This window comes from Bactrocera tryoni, chromosome 3 (genome assembly GCF_016617805.1).
Source record: "Bactrocera tryoni isolate S06 chromosome 3, CSIRO_BtryS06_freeze2, whole genome shotgun sequence".
Lineage (NCBI taxonomy): Eukaryota > Metazoa > Arthropoda > Insecta > Diptera > Tephritidae > Bactrocera > Bactrocera tryoni.
The window spans coordinates 59328469-59354005 of NC_052501.1; the positions used below are offsets into that span (position 1 = coordinate 59328469).

Consider the following 25537-nt stretch of genomic DNA (forward strand, 5'->3'; position numbering starts at 1 on the left):
GTTATTATTTTATTAATTTTTTTGTACTGGTGGTACACATATACAGTATCGGACAAAGCATTTGCAACTAGAGCGAAGTTCTAGATTTTTTTTGTCTTACACTGCCATTTTTCCTTCGAATTGCTTTTTGTTTCTTGTTTTTAGATTTACAGCATTGAATTTACATATTTTGCAATGTTTATAGCGATCTTTTTTTACTTTGCCGGTTATATTTGAAAACATTTTCAAATGTATGCCCATTCGCCGCGACAAAACAATTGCAACTCTGTTTTCTCCTTTTATTTTCTCCTTTCCTTTGCTTGTTTATTTTTCTAACGGTATTGAGTTTGAATTAATTAAAACATTTACTGAGCATAATTTCTGTTCTGAATTTTTGCGAAAACACATTTTTATTTTAAATTTTTTTACAAAAAAAAGTAATGGCTCTAAATAAATTCGGTGAAGCATTCCGAGCACGTGTTATTGATGATTATAATAACGGAAATTCTCAAAAAGCAATTTCTATAAAGTACAGAATTCACAAGTCATCAAACTTACGAATAATTTCGAACTTTATTAGGAATAAAACTGTCGAAATAGTGCATCGTGGACACCGACCAAGAAAAACTGACATCTCAATTGTAAGAGAGGTAAAAAATATCCATTTTAAAGCGCTTCGCAATTGGTAAAGGAGCTTGGGTTACCAATCTTCTTAAGAACGGTCGCTCATAGCGTAAATAACGCTGATTTACACAGTTACCGACCAGCGAAGAAACCGCTTATTAGCAAACGTAACCAACTAAAACGATTGTGTTCGCTAAAAATCATCTAGAATGGCCAATAAGCAAGTGGGAAACTCTTCTTTTTAGTGATGAGTCCAAATTTAATTTGGTAGAAAGTGATGGCGTGAGTTTCATTCAACGCCCATGAAACAAGCCTCTCAAAAATTTCTATTGTCTAATAACAGTCAAACATAGTTGCTATGTTATGAACTGGGGATGCTTTTCTGCTTCTGGTTTGGGGCCGCTAAAGCGTATTAATGGTAATATGGATCGGTACGTTTACAGAGACATTATGGAATCCGTAATGTTGCCACATGCCGATTGGGAAATGCCACTTAAGTGGGTCTTCCACCAGGGCAACGACCCGAAGCATATTGCAGAGGTCCTAAAATCGTGCTTACAGAGGAATAAAGTGGATGCAATGGAGTGGCCTCCACAATCTCCAGGCCTTCATCCCATATAAAATTTATGGGAAATTATAAAAAAAAAAAGAATTGATCGTAGTAATGTGCCAAATACTGATCAGTTTTTTCAAAAGGCCCAGGAGGCATGGAGAAATATACCCCAAATCTTAGTGGATAACCTTATAGCTTCAATGGCGCTGCGATGCAAAGCAGTTATTGAGAGTAATGAGTTTTCTACAAAATACTAAGTTTTTCTTTTATTTTATTAAAAATAGTGAACCGTTTTCTTTGAGTTGCAATTGTTTTGTCTTATTGAATATATGTAGATTTTATATCGATTTTTACATATATTAAACAAATAAACTGAAAAATGTTATTAATTTGCTTTGTTTAACTTAATTAACATTCAATATTTAAAATAAAATTAAAATAATAAGTCCCCGGCAATTCTTTTCTGTGTAATCGACAGTATTTTCATTATCATACTCGTATTTCAGTTGCAAATGTTTTGTCCGATATGTATATGGATTTTGAATTGCAAATATGCCCATGAATTAAAATGATGATGTAATGCAAAAATTATTAAAAGATATATTTAATTACTTATCATAACTGAAAACAGTATTAGAACGGCGTGAGTTATCAAAAAGGAATAAATAAATAAAAAATTAAATAGAAATCTTACCTTCTGCATTGGCACGCTTTTCAAATTCATCAAATAAACGGTTTACTTCATCCATTTCTCTCCTTAGACGTCTTAGCTGCGGATCATTTGAATCACCTTCACTAAGTAACTTTTCCGCGTCTTCATTTAACGCCCTGCGTATAGCGGATCGCTGATCTGACCCCATGGCCAAAAATTGATCAAAGTCCCAACTTTTTACAACACGTATGGTAGCAAAAATCATATTTTGACGAAGTCTCAGGTGTTTTTTCTGCCATAAATTGACTGTGCGATCAAATAATCGTTTTAAGCGTTCAGCGGCTTCCACCGCTTCTTGATCTGGTGGCGGTATTAGCAAACAAGCACTTGGAATAGAGGCTTCCTGACCAGTAGATGATCGTATTCTCCATTTAACACGTCCAGAATTATCTAAAAGTAAACATTTTTCTCCTTTTTCTATCTGAATGTGGCCTTGTTGCTTGTATGCACAAATTGCTTGAATTGTATATGGATTGTTCACTGGTTGGCGTCGTTTGTTTAGTGGAATAACAAACAATGCACGCTGCTGAAGATTGGATACAGTTTCACCAAATGTATTCAACTCTTCTCTCAAATCCTGCATTCCACGTAAAAGATTTTCACCTTGATCCAAACTAAAATCCGATTGAGAGTATTTACTGTTAAGAACATCATCACGTTTAATGAGCCATTGTTCAGCGTCTTTTATTTCGGTGAAAAATTGATGATATTCAGTAGCATGTTTAAGGTGAACCTCTAAACATAAAGTCAATTGCAGAAGCCATGCCCACTGCTGTTGCAAAACAGTTAAATGAGCCTCAATACATTTGGAAGCAGGATGTTGTTGGTTGAGAAGCGATTCCCCTCGATCAAGTATAGTGGCAAATTGTATTTCGCGTTTTTCCAATTCTGTCATTAAATTCTGAACAAATAAAAAAGAATAGTAATAGTAAAATTAAGGAATCATGGCACTACTGAAGGCACAAACAACAGTTATCCCAAAAATTATTCTAAACTTATTTCCCTCATCCACACAAATGCTAATTTATCATACGTAGGTTACCTTTTATATTTCGGAATTTGACAATCTGGAAATTCACAAATCGTAAAGTTTGACATTTTTTATGGTATGCATTCTCAGAAGTTTTTGATATACGAGCGCTATTTGTTTTGTTTACAGTAACTTAAAATATTCGTGACTTGGTAAATAACTTACTATTCTCGTTCGTAGAAAATAAACTAAGGTAAACATTTTTACAAACCTGAAGAGGCGCAGAGAGAATTTACTCAACGCGCTCAAAAGTATTAGATCTTAATGGATAATATTCAGCAAAACAATAAATCAATTTTCGATGATTAAAATTTGTTTTGTTCTCGAATCCTGAAATATAAAAGTCAACCTACGTACATACCATATCTCAAAATATTTTGTGGCCACAAATATGCACAAATATGTTCTTTCAGTTTCACTGGAGAGCACTTTAATGACCTTAACAGACGGCAGCGTTAATCCGGATTAACTGCGCTCTTAATCAGATCCAACTTTGTAGGTGACAGTCTCGTAAACAACTGATTGTCATTTTTATAATATTTTCAATGAAAATGGACAGAAGATCTCAACTCTTTATTTTTATAACATAAAACTTCTTGTTTTATTATTGAAAATTTGAAAAATAGCTGTGAGTATCGCTTGATTTTAATTCACAGTAGATAAAATTAAAAATTTTTAACAATGTTGCCAACGAAAATGCAGCTAATTCTCTACAATTTTGAGAATTAAATGGGAGTTCCCTATTTCCTGAATTAATCCGATTTAAAGCAGTTCATTAATGAAGTTAATCTAAATTAACGCTGTCGTCTGTCTATGCTATAAATGTTTAGATTGATTTGTGATATAAACACACATTTTTTTTAATCCCTCAGGATATATTAGTCGAATACGGATAGCATACCAATGTGGCGTTCTTTAAATATCAGTACATTTCAGCTATTAATGTAATTTACAATTTATATTTGAAAATTATTACAAAAGTAACTCAAGTTATTTTATTTACCTATTTAACTGGTGACATAATCTGTTAAAATACTATAAATCAAGTAATACTGGTAAGTTATGAGGACGAATATAGTATTTGTCTCTCATAATTGAAGTTGATATATTCTTTCAAAATACAAAATACAAATATCCTTTGATACAAATGTCTTAATAACATTTAATTTAAGAATACATATATTGCATTTATATTTACAAGTATGTATGTATATATGTATATATAAAAATCATGTTAGTTACGCTATTTATGGCCCAAGAACGGCTGATAACCCGATTTGGCTGAAAATTAGGTGGGAGCTAGCTTAGAAACAAGGGTTGGACATAGAATACTTTGTCTTTTTATGCTAATAATCATACGATTTCATAAATAAAAAAAAATTATATTTTTTCAAATCAATTCAAATTTGTACAAAATTCATGTAAAAATCATTTGAATATTTTTATAGTTAAAAAAAAAAAAAATTAAATAACAATACATAGCTACTGGCTAAGAACAGTAGAGTTGTTGTTTAAATATCTGGATTATATTTACTGTTCTTAATGAAAAATGATTTTTTTCTCGGACAAATTCCATTTCATTTTGAACCGGCAAGGCATTTATAATATCACAACAGAATAGTGATGTGTTGGAGCGTAAAAAGAGATCAATGTTTAAGCGACTACTTTAAAAGTGAACTTTCTAAGTGTCGAAACCGTACACCGACGGCTTAGAGATGTGTGTTTATATTGAAGACGACTTGCCAAAAATCTACTATTAACACAAAAAAAGAAGGCTGCACGACTTCTTGGGTCTAAAAGGTGTCAAAATTGGGATAAAAGTTATTGGCAACAGATTATGTGGTCTGACAAAAAAGCAAATTTAATTTGCTAAGCTCACAAAATTTGCTTTACATGTGCGGTTCAGGGGTAAAAAGTTCCAGGGAAATTGTGTAGTAAAGAAAGTTAAATTTACTCAAAGTCAAATGATTTGGGGCTGCTTTTTAGGGTTGATGGAATACCCTCAATTATTCTTATATGGATCCTACAACCTTCCTGGTGTATATGATCCTATTCAGTTCGAAGTTTTTACTTAGCCAATACATTTAACGATTTAGGGACTTACAGCTTGGATTGTCTTGGAAACTCCATCGATTCAAACCCTTGATCCTGAGCACTTATAGCACAAAACGAAGTTGCAAAATGAATTAAATATTTATGCAAAACACAAAACAAGATGGGTATAAAAAATTAGACAGCAAATTATTTTTACAAACACTCGAAATGTGTTTTCAGAATAAAATTAGTTTTACGCTACAAAAAATAAAACCGTATTTTGCATTTAAAATAGAAAAAATGTAAAATCTCCATAATTATCTTACCTCGTTTCCGCTTCCAAACATCCGCTTGCATAATGTAAAAGCGAAAAATTAAATAGCAATTGCGTTTATTCAAATATCTTACCTCATAATAACGATGGACCGACGTTAAGTCCAAGTGCTTGTCTGTCCAATCTCTAGTAATTTCAACAAGTTCTTTTTCATTTAGCCATTGTAATTCTGCGGAAGCTTCGGCTAGGAAATTTTGAAGAGAGTCAAGATCCGAAAGCCGTTTTGTTGAAGTGGTGAGCAGTTCTGTATATAATTTTTGTAGATGATTAAGGCGTTGCTGGTAAAGTTTTAATTCATCCCCAGAAAATTTTGTTTGTTTGCGTTCGTCGTTTAAAATGTTGGAATGGAATTGGTCAATTATTTTATGATCTTCTTGCTGTCTTCTGTATTCATCTTTAACTGATGGTAGATCTGAACCATAATCTGCTGCATGGAGCTGTTTCTAAAATACACAATATAGCATAACATGTTTATTTAGAATAGGAATATCAAACGCATAATATAGAAACATTACCAGGTTATGTATTAATGTTATTATACAGCTTATTTATAAATATTATATGTCTAAATCGTAATACACATCTTAATAATTGACTGTAAACATTCGAATGGTTGTAACGCCCTTCGTATGTAAGGAGATCTCATCAGATATTGTTACATATGCAATATGATGAAGCCGGCAAACTCAAAATATCATTCGTCTTATAAAATCAGGGTCAGATAAAACCTGACAACACTCAAAAATATTCCAGTTTTGAAGTCATTCAAATACACAGCTAATAATATGTAATTGATTCAAATCGCTAGCTGTTGTACGACCCGTCGACGATAAATAAGATTTTGTAATCGTACATTAAATAACCAAATAGCGGAACAAATTTTGTAACACGTTTTTTTAAATATAAAAATTTTATTAAAATTATATTTTCGATAGCACAAGAAACTTTTTCAGAAAAAAACGCTTATAATAATTTAACCGTTAATGTTAGTTTATGATACACTTACCAATTTTAATTGACACCATTCTATGTGATCCTGTAAATCACGGAAATGGGAATTCGTTTCAATCTGTCGCGATTCAATTATCGTGCGAGTTTGTCTTGTTACAGTCGTCTCATGTACTGGATATTTCAATCCGGTAAGCTTTTGTACTAAATTTGAGTTGAAAAGGGTCCGAAGATTCGTCCATCGTTCACGTAATTTGTTTACTTTACTTAATAACTCAGCACCATTGGTGTAGCGACCTTCATTAAGGACAAGGCAATCTTGATGCATATTCTGAAGGGGTTCTTCTAAATGGCGTATTTCTGTTTCTAAGGATTCGACAACATTTTTAGCATCAATTGGATGTAAGCGTTCAATACGTCGAGATTCTTCATTTATAAGTGCCTCCAAATCTGTTATTTTAAGTTCACTATGCTTAATTTCCCTTTGCACTTTGTCTGCAAGTCGTTGTAGGCGCTCTAATCTTTCAAGCTCCTGTTGTAATATAAGCTCGCGATCAGATAGCGCTGATTGCATACGATACCATGCTTTTTCTATAGCTTCAGGGCGAAGATCAGCTTCAACATCAATTTCACCTATGCTTTCAAAGTAACGCTCTAATTCGTTATATATTTGTATCAGTTTTTGTTTTTCATTTTTACGCGCTAGCACTTCTTCATTGCGGAAACAATGTAAATCGTTTAATAGTCGCTTAATTTCAATCACTGTTGGGGGAATGGATCGCTCTTGCAAATAAGCGGTTTTTTCACGACACCAATATATAAATTGGTGAGCTAGATCTCGATACTCATGCACACGCCGCTGTGACTCCATGTCGAATAAGGGATGTATCGACGGAGGTTCCGGAAATACATCGTATAGGGATGATATATAAGTAATGAGAGATTTTTCATCAGGTTCATTTGTATCAACATCTATAAATAAAATAATTAAAGATAAATGTTTTTTAAATTTTATTTTGTATTATAAAATATTAAATATTGTTTTCAAATAATATAATAGATAAATATGTCGATTCATATAATGGCGGGATATTCCAAAATTTACATTATAAGAGGATATCGACTACCTATATCAATTCAATCAGTGTGTATATTATAAATTACGATGAATCAACCCTTGATGAAGTACTATTTCGAAACATCAAAATCGGGAAACTCATCTTGAAGAAATTTTAGTAATTTCACGATGGACGAATAATTCTACTGAACTTCATTGTTTTCCATTTTTTGGCATTTCATTTTCCGATTGATGTAAAAAAATTCTGCATGCTGAGCAGAGTTTCCGAAAAATATAAACTCGGACTGCGTTCTCAAGTATACATTGGGTTAAGTATCTTTCCGCAAAGAGAAATTCTGTTGCAATACCACAGCAGGTATACCGACAACTACACGTATAATACACAAACCTTTTGCAATAGACGTGTTATGCTCCGAATATTTTGTAATCTAAATATGATTGGTAATTGGTTATAAAGACATTTTTCGACCCTAACTTTACCTATTTTAAAAATTTTATCTGAAGTGAATGGCAACATACACAATTTATGGTCTTAATTATACATACATATACAAATTTATTTAAATAAAAATTTCTTACGGAACAAGTGATAAATCGATGCTTTTAAGTTACTTGACCAATTTAAGTATGAAAATGGACAATAAATATTAACTGGACCTAAAAATTGTTTTAATTTTCAGCAAAGCGAAGGGAATTCCTGGGTGCATATGCTACTCAAGTGCACGGTTACACAATTTACCATATTGTGACTTATATTGAGCAATTCAGATTATTTCAATTAAAAAAATGACATATCGTAAAAAATATTCATTAGAACTTATATCAAGTACTGTTATGATATATAATTATATTTAGTTAAAAAAAATAAGTTATCTCTTTTTTAATCATTCTAAAAAATTTTCTTCTATAGATTTTGCGAGCAAAAGTAACTGAACATGCAGACCAAAGGTAGGTTAGAATTACTTAGAATTACATCAAATCATGTTGATTACAGAATCGATTGTATATAAAAGAAAGTCGTGTTAGTTACTCTATTTATAACTCAAGAATGGCCGATCCGATTAGGCGGAAAATTGTTCAGAAGGTTGCTTAGAATCAGAGGATGGACATAGGATCTGTTTATTTTAGAATACATAAATACAAAAATTATTTTTCAAATCATTAGCATTTGCTCAAAAATTATGTTTGTAAAAATTATATAAAATAAACACATTATAGGTTTTAAGAAAAAAAAAATTATTATTATAATAACAACACATAGCTACTGCAAAGTACATCGATTTACATACACATGGATTATACTAATACACCGACCGACAAATTCGGCATACGATTTTTCAGGAAACGAAAATAATTATACGTAGCATAAAGGAGTTGGAGTAGTATCGACCCGATTTTATCTAATAATTATTATCATGCCATAAATCAAAAAAATGTTTCCAGGGTTTCATTAAGGTACGTCACATACAATCACCAATTACATATATGGAGCAAAGTCAGCCGGATGTACGAAAATCCTAGTAGTTATAAAAATATAAAGAGAAAATACGGCATATTTTACAGTACTACTACGATAAAGGCAAAAATGCATCTCAAGCCGCCAATAAAATTTGTGCAGTTTATGGAACCGATACAGTTTCTATTTCCACCGCACAACGATGGTTTCAACGTTTTCGTTCTGGTGTAGGGGTGGTCGAAGATGCGCCACGCTCCGGAAGGTCTGTCGTCGAAAATTGCGATAAAATCGCTGAATTGGTCGAAAGAGACCGGCATAGTAGCAGCCGTAGCATCGGTCAAGAACTGGGCATGAGTCATCAAAAATTCATTTTAATTCCAATAAAAAAAGAAAAATTCAAAAAAAATACCGCAAGACTTTTTTGACAACTACAGTAGAGGCTCGCTAATCCGGACACGGCCTAATCCGGCTTCCACTGTAATCCGGACAGGGTTAAAAAATTCAAAATTTCTATTATGTCCCTTGTAATCCGGACCGACATTCTCTATCCGTATTCTCTAATCGGGATCACATATTTATTATTCATTACATTCGCTTTTATGCTTTATTGTTTTAAGATTTTTTTTTTGGAACATGTGTATTATTTGTTATAATAAACAAACAGAAATTTATAAATATTTTTTCTTAATACATAGTTCTGATATGTCTTTGGTAATCCGGATTCCCTTATATTGCGGATAGGGGACGGTTTTAATTGATCCGGATTAGCGGGCCTCTACTGTATAGATACTGGAGTTCACACATTCGGTACCTAGGGACTTGAATAGTTTTGTTTGGATTTGGTCATAAGATGGAATTATTTGTGTAAAATTTTAGTGTTAAGTATATCAATTGCTTCCTGATTTGTGTACTGGACAATGAAAAAATCAAGTGAAATTTACATTTTGTTATATGGGAAGTAGGCGTGGTTGTGGTCCGATTTTGCCCATTATCACACTATGACATAGAAATATGAGAAAAATGCGAGTTAGTCGAAATCGATCGGTTGGGACCCGAGATATGTGATTTCACTAAAAAGTGGGCGGTGTCACGCCAATTGTCCAATTTTTATAACGGCTCCCATAAAGCCCTAACATACCATCTCGGAGTTAAAATTTAATGTTTCTGGCGTATTTAGTTATTGATTTACTGCGCTTTTAGTTGTTTTGAACATGATCGTTATATAGGGAGTGAACTCAGCTAATTAGGTTATTGTTTAGTAGTTTACGAGATATGTACATTAAACTTATTAGAAGGCAGTGCCAGGTCCACTTTTTCAAAATTTTTTACCCACAGGTGACTCTTGCAACTGGGATCCCCAGTACCAAATTACAGTTTAATATCTTAATTTCGTGTTTAGTTATAACACATTATAGGTTATAGGTTAATGACAATTGGTGGGCGTGACAGTGGTGCGATTACGCTCATCTACGAAGTCGATTTTTTTTTGTACTAAGGAACCTGCATACCATGTTTCATTAAGATATCTCAATTATTACTCAAGTTACAGCTTGCATGGACGGACTTAGTTTTAGATGATACGTACAACCGTTAAGTGAAGAAAACTATAATACTTTGTAGCAACTGGTTGTAAGAGTATAAAAATAGCGGAACAGCTGCAGTGTTAATAAAAAGTTCAATTTGAGATGAGCACAGAACAATGCAAGATTTAACGGCAACGATGAAGCTTTTGGTGCTGCTGTCTTACCACTGTCTGGGATTGTCATTCTTCGTTTATTCTAAGGCAACCATAAATATGTATGAAAAATTGTAAACTAATCCACATTCAGATTTTACACTATATATTAAAAATGTTAGAATATAACTGCAACCAAATACGCAGTGCATCCGAAAAAAAACTTAATTAAGTTAGAGTATATTCCTGAAAGTAAAAATTAATTGTTTGGATCATAACTGACTCAATAATCGGTGTTTCAAAATGTAGAAGTTGACGAAAATGGATGTATTTTAAATCATTCCATACAGTTGTTGATGAAATGGAAACGAAAATTATCCGGATATATCCCGGGAGGACACCATATAATCATCGGTTGAGAATTGGTCAACTATCATTATTGAATGTCCTCAATTATGCAACGGCCAACGTTTGATAATCAACTAACAACTTTGAAAAAAATAATTTGTTTAAAGTTGAATACAATATTAATAAAATATAAAAAATCAATATATGGTAATATATTTTATGTTTATTTGTGCTTAATAACGAATCAAAGAAAATTAGAATAAATTATTTTCAACACCACAGTGTTATTTTTACGCCGGGAATAACCTTTTCGTTTTCATTATTTTATTTATAGATACAATACGAGGTAAATATTTCTAAATTTAATAGGTTTTGTTCTTCACCGTATTTGTCTACAATTAATCGGCGCACTGTGTTGCGGCTAGTGAAAAAGTAACTTTTCTCCGATTATTTTTTTCAGTGTTTTTAATGATGCAATTTTGTCACAGACATTCCAAGTAAACAAAAAACACATAAAGCTTATTTCTATGTTGGCCCGTTGTTTTTTAATTGATTTTAGAAGTCAAATATACAAAATTTTCACGAAAAGAGGGGATTTCAGGGCTGTATTCAAAATGATCTTGATTTTGGTGACAGATATTTTGATTCGGAAAAAAACTCTGCCTTCGGACAAGTATCTTCTGTAAAACAAAGGAATGTTGTTTGAGACATTTTCATATGCACCTTTTTTTAGAGCGAAAACCCGACTAAAGGTCCATTTTTGCATTAAATTTGGGTTAGGTAAGCAATATTTATCTAAAAAGTCCCAGAGAGTCCCAGTTCCAAGCCACTACAGAAATGTTACATAATTTGTTTTCAACGAACTGTGAAAAAATCAGCTGCCCATACCTGCCCTCCTGGGAGTTATGGCGATTTTAGTATATCACTCTCAGTATTTATTCCATAGAAATAGAACGGAAATTCTTGGAATCACTTATTGAATAATTTAATCATATTGGTTTTCGGGTGACTTTCCGTCATCCCACGTCAAATTTTTATTATTTTCAGACCGGTTTCGGCTAATCGCCATCTTTTCTTTTTTGTCACTAATTAGTCCGCATGTGTGTCCGTCTTTATATAGTATTTTCTTTTAGCTTGTGGTGGTACCTTTCTCTCTCTCTGTTGTTTTACTATTTTATTCTTTTTTTTAGGCAATATGATTTCCAAAAAATTCCGGTTTTGCAACACTGTGCGGCGCTTATTATTGGGGACATGTACGGTCTGGTATCGGGGACTTTAAGACAGCCAATCATCTGCAATTATTAAACCAGGAATATTGCTTTTAAAAAACTTCTGGGAGGAATAAAGGAATTGGTGCTTTAGAATCGACGATTTACAGTCAGAGATCTTACTGGCATCGTTGCAATATCGGAACGATCAGTGAAAACCATTTTAAAAGATCATTTGGCCGTAGAAAAATGAAAGTTCCACAATCTCTAAATTTTTTCGAGAAATAGCGTCACGTCAACGTCTATGAAACAATGCTTTCCGACTACCAGGATGCCATGAACTGTATTATTACTGGCGATGAGTCTGGATCTATGCTTACGACCCGAAAACAGACGATCAATCGGCCGAATATCGTGGCAAAGATGAGTCATATCTTAAAAAATCACGTTAAAAAGTAAGGTTATGTTAACAGTTTTCTTCGATTATTGATGCATTCCAAACTCCTTCCGACCCAACAAACTGTAAAAAAGAAATACTATTTGAATGTTATGCGTCGTTTGCGGAAAACTATTCGTAAAAAGAGGTCGGAATTATGCCGGCGAATTTTGGTTTTTGCACCTGGATAATACACCGTCTCATACTGCATTGATTCTTCGTGAGTGAAGAAACTTCGAGTCACCCATTTCACACCATTCCAGAAATTGTCCTTAACAACTGTTTCGAGAATTCTAAAAAAAAGTTGGCATAAGTGTATTGGGGCCAAGGGAGATTACTTTGAGGGGGACGATATCGATTTTAAAGAATAAAATAAAAATTTAAAAATTATGAACAATGTTTACTATTTTTTGATCATAAATAGTAGTATATTAGAAGCCAGAATAGATTTTAGTTTACGAAAGACACCAAAAAGTTTTAATAAAAAGAAATGCGAGAACTATACTGCTCCTATTGATATATACAAAGTGCGTTCCGTAATAAACAGGACTTATAGAAGAAATAGTTTTTTCGGCAAAATCAATTTATTTTACAATACAGCTTTTTTCACGCTCCAAAAGCATGTCAAACGAGTGTTTTAGCTCGTTGGCCGGAATGGCCGCCAGTATGCCATTTCAAGCCTTTTGAATAGCCTCTACGTCTGCCTAACGCTTTTCTTTCATGGGCAAATGCATTTTTCCGAAAAGGAATAAGTCGTACGGTGTCATATCAGGTGAACACAGGGAGTGGTTAATGGTTAAAATGTGATTTTTGGTCAAATAATGTTGGATTCTGAGCAATTTTTGGTCGTCAGTCAATTTGTGCGAAACAAACCGTGCACACACCTTTCGTAAGCCCAAATGTTCTGTCAAAATGTGATAAATCGATGTTTTGGAGATGTTCAATTCCATTTCCATGAATTTCATTGATGATTTTTGATGAATTCACGCACAGTTTCGATGGAATTTCCGGTGATCACGGATTTTGATTGGCCCACATGTTGATCGTCATTTATGACCTCACGACCACTTTGAAAACGTTGAAACCACTCGTGCACTCTGCTACGGGATAGCCAATCATCGCCATAAACTTGTTTCATCAATTGAAATGTTTCGGTAAAATTTTTACCAATTTTAAAACAAAATTTAATGTTGGCTCTTTGTTCGAAGCTCATTTCCCCACCGATAACACAAGCATACTGCATAAAGACGACAGATTCTAACGCACCAGTCGACACATAGATGGCGCCAACATCCTATCCATCCTATTTACTTTGGAACGCACCTTGTACATAAAGTTTTGTGAATATTAAGAATCTAAGGGTAGTTAAGATCGAAAAAACGTATTAAAGAAGGGTTTTGTTAGCTAATATTATCAGACGTGAACAGAGGTTATCCTATTTAATACCGTTTTTTTTATATAAAATTAATTTTGAAAATTTTCTTGTTGTTTTGAAGACCCTTCATTTTTGTTTGTATTTTGTTTATACTAAAAAGCTACTATAATGAATTGAATAGTTCAGTTTTAGAGATTATAATAACATTTACCTTCAGGATCCAAAAGACGGGTAACACCATATTCTTTTTCCACTATATGAAACGCTTGTTCCAGACGTTCCCGTGGGCGATCCATTCTTGCTTTCCGCCAATCAAGCAAATCAGGTCTATTTCGATGAACTAGAGCAGAAAATGCCAATCCATCTCGCCAGGACGTAGTGAAGTCGTTCACCCGCACTCCCGGATAACGTAGAGTCGAGCGACGAGCCCAACGTAATAAAGCCTCTCGTGCGGACAAATTATCATCTTTTCCAACAACAATATCCGAAATCTGTTAAAAATAAAAAAACGATAATTACTAAATTGATATATGTATGTATGTACATATATACCATATAAGTATATTTGAATTAATATTAATTTTAGTTTACTGAAATTAATAGAAACGACGAAACTACTCATCAGATTTTTCTATATTAAAAGCGAAGAAATGTAATTTACTTTAGAAAAAAATTCCTCTTTAATGGAATTTGGAATTAGCATCATATCTTTATAACGTTTTTGTCGAGGATATTATGAAGTCATCTTAAATTATGGATGAACTTTTTCTCAACGCTGTAGCTATTCTGCTATTTTTTGTTTTTTTTTTTTTTGATTTTGCAAAAAAGACTTCTTTAGTACCATCTGTAGGACTAAAGGAATAACTATGCAAATTTTCACGACTTTCCACGCGGTGGTTCCGACGTTATACGGGCACATAACGAAATAGCGTTTCATTTTTATATATAATATTAATATGTGTAATTAAATCTTGGACTGGATAAAGTAAATTTGAAAAATTCCAACTGACGCAGTATTTGTTAAATATCGACGATGTCATAATGAAACGGTGCGGAATAGTGTTGTACCGCTTATGTTTAACACAATTTTTTTCTTTCCCAAAAAATAAGGTGACATTGTATTTATTTTGAAAATTCTTTATTTATTCATCCAAATCAATTTCATCCCCTTCAAAGTAATCCCCTCCCGATGCAATGCACTTATGCCAACGGATTTTCCAATCTTCGAAACACTGGTTGTAGTCACTTTCCGGGATGGCCTTCAGTTCCGTCTTCGCTGCAGCTTGAATCTCCCCTATCGTATAAAAACGGTGTCCCCGGAGCGGTCTTTTGAGCTTGGTGAACAGCCAGAAGTCGCACGGCGCCAGATCAGGTATACGGTGGTTGCGGAACGATATGGGTTGAGTTTTTGGCGAAATGATCACGAATTACGAGGGCAGTATGGGATGGTGCATTATCGTGGTGTAAAAACCAAGAATTGTCTTTCCACAATTCCGTCCTTTTTAGGCGGATAGCGTTACGCAAACGTCGCATAATGTTAAAATAATATTCCTTGTTGACTGTTTGACCGGTTGGAAGGAATTCATAATGCACAACACCACGATAATCGAAGAAAACAGTCAACATGACCTTGATTTTTGAGTGACATTGGCGCAATTTTTTTGGTCTCGGTTCTCTTTTGGCACGATATTCGCTCGATTGATCGGTTGTTTCGGGGTTTGTTTTCGGTATCAGTCGAGATTTGACGTGCTGAGGCCCAAAACATCCTTCAAAATGGTATTGGCTGAGCCTTTCGATATGCCAACTTCATCAGCAAGGTCTCTAATTGTTAATCGACGGTTTTTCAACACCAAATCTTTGATTTGTTGAACGTGAGCTTCGTCGGTTGAGGTTGATGGTCGCCCTGGACGCTCTTCGTCTTCGACACGTTCACGGCCGGCTTGGAACTCACTATAACACTTGAAAACATTTTTTTAGACATAGCCTCATCACCATAGGCTTTCTGCACCATTATCAACGTATCCGCAGCAGAAAATTGATTCCCTAAGCAAAATTTAATGTAAATTCTTTGCTCAACAAATTTCGACATCGCAAAACACGAAAAACTCACTTTTAGCAGCTCACAAGACGACACGTATCTCAAACACTGATGAATATTTTGACATGAAATTTGACATAAATGTGACTGACAGTACTACCAACCTAAAAAAAAAATAATTCTCCAAATCCTTCGACGCCCGCAGTTATGACAAGACTGAACAGGGACCTTGGTAAAAATTGAAGATGGGCATGGCACGGCCTACTTTTTGGTACCATATCTCGGGACCCGACTGACCGATTTCGATAAAATTGGAAAGTGGTATTCTTTTCATATTCCTATGTCACGCTGGTAAAATAAGACATCGGACCATAACCACGCCTACTTTTCATATAGCACAACTTTAAATTCCAATTGATTCTTTTATTTTCCAGTAAAGAAATCAAGAAGCACTTATTATAATGGGATTAAACTTTGCACGAATAAATCCTTCAGTGTATTCCACTTTATGACAAAAAATTGTTCAAATCCAACCCAAACTGTTTAAAGACCGTAGGTACCCAATATGTGGTCCCCAGTACCTATAGTTGACTTTTGTTCGAAAACATCGGCCAATGTGTGAGATATGCAATAGAAATTCAGATATAATCCTTTTCCTGCAGTAGTAATTTTGTGTATCCAAAATGAGTGGAATCGAGTAAATACTTCCCTGAGCCCCCATATACTTAATATAAATATTTTTGAACTTCCTGGTGGCTGGATATATCGACCAATATTTGAGTTATCTCAATGAAAATTTCGGAATGTATTTGAGTCATAATAGTATATCATTGTGCCTAAAATGAATACAATTGGGCAAAAACTTCACCTAGACCCAAAAGCCAGGACTTTTGAACATCCGGCTGATTTTGTATAATGACTACGTATAATGATTTTGGTTTTTCTAACAATCTTATGCCAAATATATACGTAGGACAGTGTATAAGTTATATATGGTGCATATATATACAAAATTGCTTAGATTTCGATCTCTTATTGAAGTTTTACACCGTGAGGTATTTCCATGGCTTTGATTCCAGCAAGTTGCAAGAGTATTATCTTCGGTTGCACCCGAACCTTTCTTACTTGTTTTTTTTTTTTTTTGTAATTTTTCGGCGGTCGAACATCTGAAACAAATCCAGTTGAGTAAGACTCCGTCAGAAAAAGAGCAAATTGCAAGTGGTCCTCTAGCAAAAAAAATGTATGGAGCAGGTACAGAAATTATAGCCGTAAGAAGGCGGAATATAAATCGAGAGGACAAACGTACTCAAATTTACAACTGTGAGTACATTAAATAAAGGACCTTTGCTCGTATTTATATCTAAATCTGCAAGGAAAATGGTTCATAAAATTGAAATGTGCTATTTGATTAAAAAAATGTATACCCTGAACAGGGTATTTTGAGTTTTCTGCCAAAGAAATAGCTAATTTGTTGAAACCGCCCATATCGGAACATTATAGCATATACATTTTTTATTTCGCAAGATAGAATCTACTGTCCAAGGCTTCTATAAAATCACCGAAGAAATGATTCAGATCGGTATACTATAGCACAAGCTCCCATATATGTACATACAAAGTGATCGATTGAAATCAGGTACTGGTTGGAAAACTTTTTACACTCTTGCAACATATAACTTCAAAATTTATTGTTTTGTTTACCCAGTAGTCGTTTGTAACACCTATATAAATGATGAGGATGACGAGGCGAATTAAATTCCGAGTGACTGTCTGTGAGATCGTCTGTCAGTCCGTTTGTCCGTCCGTGCAAACGATAACTTGGGAAAAAGTTCGATATCCTGATGAAAAATGGTGCACTTATAGATGCGGGACCACGCCCATTAAATGACGTTAAGCGAAAAAATATAAAAGGTTATACTAGGCGCCTGTTGCAGTTGAAAGAAAAGAGCATCTGTGGGGTGAAAATTCTTGGAAAGTGGGAGTGCCTACACCCACACAGTTTTTCAAACAAACTTGTTGAGGGGAAGTGCTTTTAGCACTGCTTCATGTAATGTGAAAATAGGTTAAATCAGATAATTATCTAGTCCACTCTCCATATAACGGTTATATTGAAAGCTACTAAAAGAAGAATAATTAAATACGTCAACAAAAACCGAAATTGTACGGAAGGGCTTCATAAGAGTCCATATCAAAATTGAACAATGCGTGAAATTCTATAACTCAAGAACTAATAGGCCAATTTTAACCGAATTTTCTACCTGACGTTATTTCGACATTCGTATGTTGCGTTGCGGAAATAGACCAAATCGGACAACAACCACGTTTAGTTCCCATATACAGAGTGGGCCAAAAGAAACCAAGGGGTGTAAAAGTTTAATAACTTTTTCGTTTATTAATTTTTTTTATTGAAATTAAATGGAGAGCGGTATCGGTTTATGATAGAAAAATTTTTACGTCCTGCTCTTGAAAACAGCTCTGGTATGTGGTTTCAGCAGGACGGAGCTACTGCCCATACTGCCCGAGACACAATGGCACTTTTAAGTCAAATTTTTGGAGGGCGAATAATTTCCAGAAATTCGGAAATTATTTGGCAAGCGCGATCGCCAGATTTGACAGCAACCGACTATTTTCTTTGCGGTTATTTCAAGGAGCGAGTGTATGTGAACAAGCCAGAGACAATCCTTGAACTCAAGGCAAACATTGGTGCAGAAATTCGAACGCTACAGCCACAAGTTTTGAAAGATGTTATGGAAAATGCTCTAAAAAGAGACATCATTTTTCATACTTAGTGTAAAAAAATTTTCCTTTTGTATATTATATAATCTGAAAGAAAAAATAAAAAAAAAATTAATAAACGAAAAAGTTATTAAACTTTTACACCCCTTGGTTCCTTCACCTCTTGGTTTCTTTTGGCCCACCCTGTACAAAAATTTTAAATTCCATACGATTCTTTCATTTTACAAAATGTAAATCAAGTGCCAATAAAGATATTGGAACAAAACCTTGAGCAAATATTGCCTCTGAGATATGCATCACACGTGCAAAAATAAATGAAATGGGATCATAGCTAGGACATGTGAATCTCAGTGCCTAAAGCTGATTTCTTGTTAGTTCACCGAATTTTTCCAAATTCCATATACTACACTAGGTTTTCCTGCGGCGTCTCTCGCATAGAATTAAAACAGCACATTACAGCAGTTTTCTCTTCCTTTTGAGCACTCTCTCGGTGCTGGGAGACAACTGACCAGCCGCTCGTTCGTTAGCCCTCTACCGAATCCAGTCGGTGCGCGCACAGAAAAACCCTGTACACTATCTTGTGTCTGAATAAGCACCTAGCTCTAAGAATTGTCAACATTGATATCTTTTTTCCATCTCTTTTAGATTCTAGTTAAAACCTCAACCTGTACCTTATTATAATTTCCAATATGGCCGAAAATTTATCCAGATTATTATTGAGATAGTTAACTTGATACTAAAATTTACTCCTAGAGACAGCTCCAGTTTGACAGTATATTTTGCAATATCTTCATAATTCTGTACAAAAAGATTCTTTCACATCTTTGACAAATTGTTTAACAATACCTAGCTCGATCATGTATTAAATCTCCGGGTTTATTTGGAAAAAATAACTTTGCTGAAGATGTTTCACTCTCTTAATCACATCCAATGGTAGACTGTACCGATATCTGGGTATTTGACGGCATCATTGTTTCTGAGTAATCCAAACGAATTACTTTTGAAATGGAAGCGAGCTTTTCAATAAATAAAACAGGTCATTTAGTAGAGTTAGCTTTTCGCATGATTTTTCGTATCTTTTGGGAAGGAGTCTGAGAATGGGGATCATGTTATCTTTTTATGTGCGAAGAACCCTAATAATGACTGTAAAAGTAAATTTTTATTACTAGCAAGCCAACATTTATCAAAATAATAGATACGCAATTATCATAAAAACAAAAGCTCATTCAATATTTTCACGAATAAGGTCGTAATCTGGGCCCTTGAAAACATCAAAATTTGACAAGATATCCAGGACAAGAAAACTTAGTGCTTTCAGAGTTTTACTTGTGTAATTTTAGAAGGTGTTTAAGGAGTTGCCAAAATTATTTTAAAAAGGAGCAACATATCAAAACTAATAAAATAATAGATTAAAATGATGTCAAATATAGTATATTATCATCATTAATAAGTTCCTCAAAAGCATTTATCCATCTATCAAAAAGTTAATTAACGCAACTCTAATTCTCAACATAAAGTATTATTAAACATCATATTATTTAATAACAAACATTTAAATATTAGGATTACACTATACTTTTGTCGTTAAAACTAAACTGATTACCATTAATAATATATTTTACCTTTATATTCGATTCTTGGCAAATAGCTCTTGTCTTCGGTGCTTTACGGGCATTTTTTAACCCAAAATGTTTTGGTTTCGTGGTGCTACCGAAAGCGGTACGATTTAATATGGTCACCTTACGAATTGAACACACAGTAATACGACATGGTCCATTTTCAGATCGTTTAATAAGTCTACTACTATCAACACTATGGCCAAATATTTCTGTCGTTGTACATTTGTTCTGGATAGTATATTTAGGAGCATACGAAGCAGGTTCTAGCGGCTGAGAATTATCTCTTTCCGTCATCATCTTGAAATGGGCCAAATTCGTTGATAGTTTAAGAAAATTCAGAATCGTGTATATTTTCAGTATTCAAAACTTCTGAATTGATTGGTGAAACAATTATATATAAATAAATATATTTTAAGTACATGTTCAGAGTTAAGACCTCTAAAATAAGACGATAGAATGATTTAAATAACCACTTTGTTAGAACTTTCCCAAACAAATCAAAATATTCTGTGAACTTCTACTAAAACTAAAAATCTTTCCGGCGTAAATTGCTCTCCGTTATGCAACATATTTTTGCTAATATACATATTTGTTGTAACATTGTAGCATTAATTGTAAATATAAAGTAAAAAATTTGGCTAGTCAAAATTTTTATTTATCCTATAGCTTTGAAATAAAAGTACAGTATTTTTCAATTAAAGAAAGTTAAAGGTAAGTTCACGAAGTCATGGTAGAAGTCGGTTTATTATGAAAGCGAGCTACAAGCTAACAAGCTTTGAGATATCTGGCAAAATACTCTTCAATATTTATTATTTATATCCTAAGAGAGGCAGTGAATCGTTAAATACCCAGCGGGATAATGATTCACCGCTTACATTTTTTTTTTGAAGAATGCTTCGAAGAAAATTGTATGTAGAATTCTTCGATACTTGCTAGTGCACAAAAGTAAGCTACATTCTACAGTGCTCATATTTACAATCAAGTAAGTACATGAAAAACGTTACAATACAATATGTAAACAACAAATACAAGTTGATAAAATAAAATTTATAAGTAAATATTTCCATTATTTCGTCAAACCATCAAGCATTTGCAGAAAATTTGCAGAAAGTTGGTTGTGTTTAGGTGAGCTGATATTTTAATTAAAAATTTTGTTTAGTTTTGTGTTTAAACTTTGAATAAAGAAATAAAAGAATATTCTCGAAAAGGCATATGAGAAGACTAATTAAAAATGAAGAAATTGAAGTATTTTAAAGCGTTACTATTTGGTAAGTTTTTCGTGTCTTTATCATTGATCGAAATTTATAATTACATACAGTTTAAAATTTTTTTGTAGAATGTGTAAAAGTTGAAGGCTTCACCGAATCGGAGTATGCTCACCCAATTCAAAAAAGCATCAGACTCGCCAAAGGCCGTTTCTTTAAATATCGTAGCTTAAAAGAAAACCATTCCCTTTTATACATAAATACCTATTTTAATAACGAAATATACATATACATGCACTTTCCTAAATAAAGCAAAATTAATATGCAAATTTTTCTATTCTACTATTGACCTTGGCATCGAAGAATTCATCGTTAACTGTGGCATCGAAGACTTCTTCGTTAACATTGGCATCGAAAAATTCTTCGTTAACTATGGCATCGACAAATTCTTCGTTTACTTTGGCATCGAAGAATTCTTCGTCCCTATGGTAAGCGAAAGAGGTGATCTGTTACTTTTCGTAGGACATCGCCGTGTTAATTTTCATCGGTAGGAGCAAGCGATTCAATCATGCTGCATCGTTTACCTTGCTCGCTTACCAATGTCTACCATATCCCGCTGGGTATCGAATTAGTTTCTATATTACTCTTTTTTAATATATATGTATATATTCGAAAGTTTCAACATTTACACATCACAAGTAATTAAACAATAATGTTATTTTTATTATGATATAATATGCGTTTTCGTATTGATTGTCAATTTCAATAATTTTTTACACTCTTTATTCAAATAAAGAAAAAAAAATATCCTTAAAAATTATTTTCAAAATAGAAAGAAAACGTCGGTTAAAAAACTGATTATCCGCTAAAGCACTTAGTCAGTTCAATATGTTGCGCTGTTTTACTAATGACTGAAACAAAAAATGTTTGTACACATTTCAATGCACTTCGTCTAAAATACAGGTACAAAAATACCATATTTGTACTCTATCACTGCGCTCTTTACACACACCTCTGTTAGCTAAAAGAGAATTAAACTTGTTTACTCTTAACAACAAATCTATGTTAATATCTTTAACCAATACTCTCTTTAACGCTGTGGGACTGAAGTATTATCAAATAGACATAATATTGCTCAATTAATTGCAGCTGACATTAATTCACTCAGAAAGAACATTTATGACGAAATTAATTCAGTAGATAACATTGATAAAAGGATTACTAAAAAACAAAATAGTGCATTGTCGCATTAAAAAATTAAAAGATCCTCGGTACTTTCTATAACGCAGACGCAACACCCTTCAAAGAAAAGAAAAGATATTGGAGGGTAACTGGAATATTTATACCCAATTTTTATCCCACTATTGCAAAGTATAATCAAATTCTATTGTGTTTGATACAAATTATTCAAATCAAAAAGTCTCACTTTGTGAAATCATGTTAGAACATATGTACATATGTATACCGTATAAAATTGCTTCCAATTTTTACCATGTTTATAAGGCATTTTAAATTTAAAATACCCTTATAGTACGAGTATATGTAATACCATGTTCAGACCGACACTTAATCACAAGATTTCGGCTGTTGAGTAGTTTATCCCACTAATCTTTTAAATTTAAAAGATTTCGCAATACAAAAATTACAGTTCTTAATCTCGTCTCCGAGGTGATATGAATCTAATTCACGCGAAAACTCTCTGTGCGACTCTGATTTAGCATCATCTACTTATCAGCATTGGAAATCTATTACATTATCCCAGCTGATTTAAACACTACAAAGAGAAAAAAAATTTAAACAAACAAATGAATTAAACGCAATGAATCTCAATTCACCTGAAAATCGACTTCCCAAATAAAAAAATGCGTCCATTATTTCCATTATATGGAAAATATTTAAAAGAAGACGGCTTTTATAACAAAATACTATATAAGAATGTTTTCTTTTAATAAATATTAAGCGATGTGAATTCTTGAATGGCAAAAACATCTGTTTTATCTTCTCTCCAACGGCAGTGAGAACGGACTTGATTAGTGAAGAAATTAAATGTAATCTAATCACTTAAAATTTTTAGTGGGAACATATGAGAACATGTATAAAAATTTTAAAGATTTGAATAATGCATTTTAATTATCTTATTTTCAGGGACTTTTAAATATTTATTAAATATCGCTTTTACGTAGGATGCAAAAAGTTACCTAAGTGATGCTATTGCGAGAGCGGAAAAAGTATTTAACACCTTCGAGCTGCAATGAGCCGATACATATGTATGCATCATGTGTAAATGGTCTGTATACATCAACGTAAAGTACACACAAATCATGTTTTTGCATTAGGTGTTTATTTGGTGTGCGTAGGCGATAAGGTAAAAAATACGTAGGCAAACTTGAAAGTCGTTGTTTGTCGTTGTCAAATGAATTAATAAAATTGGAATATTTTTCAAGAAAATAGTTGTAAAAACATGACACATACATACATATACATATATGTACGTACGCATAAGTATAAAAATGGTTGCAAAACCAAATCTAAAAAAATTAACGTGGGAGCAACGAAATAATATTAACTTAAAACTCATTTTACCCACACTTTTTCTGTAATAAAATTATTAACATTCAAACTAGTTTGTAACGATATACTATATACATATGTATGTATATTACATATTATATTTATTTTCTTCTAATTGTAATAAAATTAATAATAAATATATAGCTTCTGATTTCAAATATACCATAGAAGGTCACACATAAAGTTGATTTAATGTGTTATAATGATTTATACTCCATTTGCAAGGAAATATTTTTTATATATCCTAAATATTTTAAGTCAAATACAAAAAATAATAGAGAGAATAAGTATATTTAAATGTTTTTTGTTTTTGTTATATATAAAGATGTACTGCCACCAGGATTGTGCCGATATGTAAAAACACCGTGGGAGAAAAGGAATTAGGTCCCAGTAACACGAATTCACATAAATATGCACGGTGGCGAACCGTTTTCTTCTGCAGGATGGGGCTGATCGAGATAACTGCAGGTAAGGCTTAAAACAATTGGAGGCTCCACGGTAAGAGATACTGGAAGAGGTATCGATAGTGAGGCCGCTGAACTACGTAACAAAACTCCCTATGGCATTGTTAAGGACCAAAACTAACCGTGGCTCACGAGCCTACCAAAGAAACCTAACTTAACCTAAAGTGAACAATTTCAACACTTCGAAATTCGTGTGTTACAAATTACGGTTAGGTTTTCATATATTTAATCTTTAAAAAAAAATTGTTTCGTATAAAAAGAACAATGATTTTACAAAAAATGTAAAGATTTAAAATTTCTAAAGAAAAATCTTAAAGGTATATTAAATCGACGATTGCAAAAAATTATGCTATAAATCGAATTTAAAAGAGCTTTTCATCGTACTTACTTGGAAATGCAAGATGATAGTCCAAATGAGACCAAGGGTCAATTTGGGATTGCCATCAACGATATCTTCAGCTCGGATGTTAACTAATTTAATTTTTTTGTAACGAAGAAAATCAAGGGCCATTTGGGCATTTTGTAACATATGAAAACGCATTTTTCCTTTTTCGCGTGGCTATAAAAGAAGAAATTTTATATTATTTATGAAACTTTAGTAAATTTAATATAATGAGTTGAAAATTGTGCAACACATATACATATATATTATTTATTTCTAAATATCTAATTAATTAGGGTTTTCACAAGTCTCATAAAGTTATAAGTAATAACGATTCGAAAACATAGTATTGAGAATTGTAAATGTGTAAACTCATTTTTGTATGACATCCAACAACAATTTTTTTAAACAAGTGTAAAAATTTATAATTTTACGATTTTACGATGCTTTACGACGGGTTGTGAGTACCCCAAATGTGAAACAAAATAAAAAAAGTATGCATTTTAAGGGTAAAACATTTTGTGATTAGAATATTGAAACATGTTAAATTAATTTCTTTATCAATATCAAACGACGAAATCATTTAACGCTTCTGGCCCGAATGATATTACAGTGATCAAATTGAAAGGTGAATTTTTAATTTATATAATGTTTATCGAATCGATAAATTTTTTCATCGATTTTTACTATGTCTGAACTTATTGAACAAAGAAGTGCGATAATGCACCATCT

The 25537-nt window shown here is 33.0% G+C and overlaps 1 protein-coding gene across 16 annotated transcripts in view; it reads right to left on the bottom strand.

Moving 5' to 3' along the window:
• LOC120772369 (microtubule-actin cross-linking factor 1) overlaps window positions 1–25537 on the bottom strand; it is a 145869-nt gene that overhangs the window by 70448 nt on the left and 49884 nt on the right. For 8 of the 16 annotated variants that reach the window (XM_040100943.1, XM_040100941.1, XM_040100942.1 and 5 more), the window contains 6 exons: window positions 24812–24982; window positions 14002–14281; window positions 6273–7186; window positions 5341–5709; window positions 5259–5282; window positions 1851–2769 (listed from right to left, as the gene is read on the bottom strand). In XM_040100943.1, the coding sequence (XP_039956877.1) occupies window positions 1851–2769; window positions 5259–5282; window positions 5341–5709; window positions 6273–7186; window positions 14002–14281; window positions 24812–24982 (2677 nt within the window). The remainder of the gene's footprint in view (window positions 1–1850; window positions 2770–5258; window positions 5283–5340; window positions 5710–6272; window positions 7187–14001; window positions 14282–24811; window positions 24983–25537) is intronic. The other 8 variants (XM_040100955.1, XM_040100954.1, XM_040100944.1 and 5 more) reach the window with 1 other exon arrangement.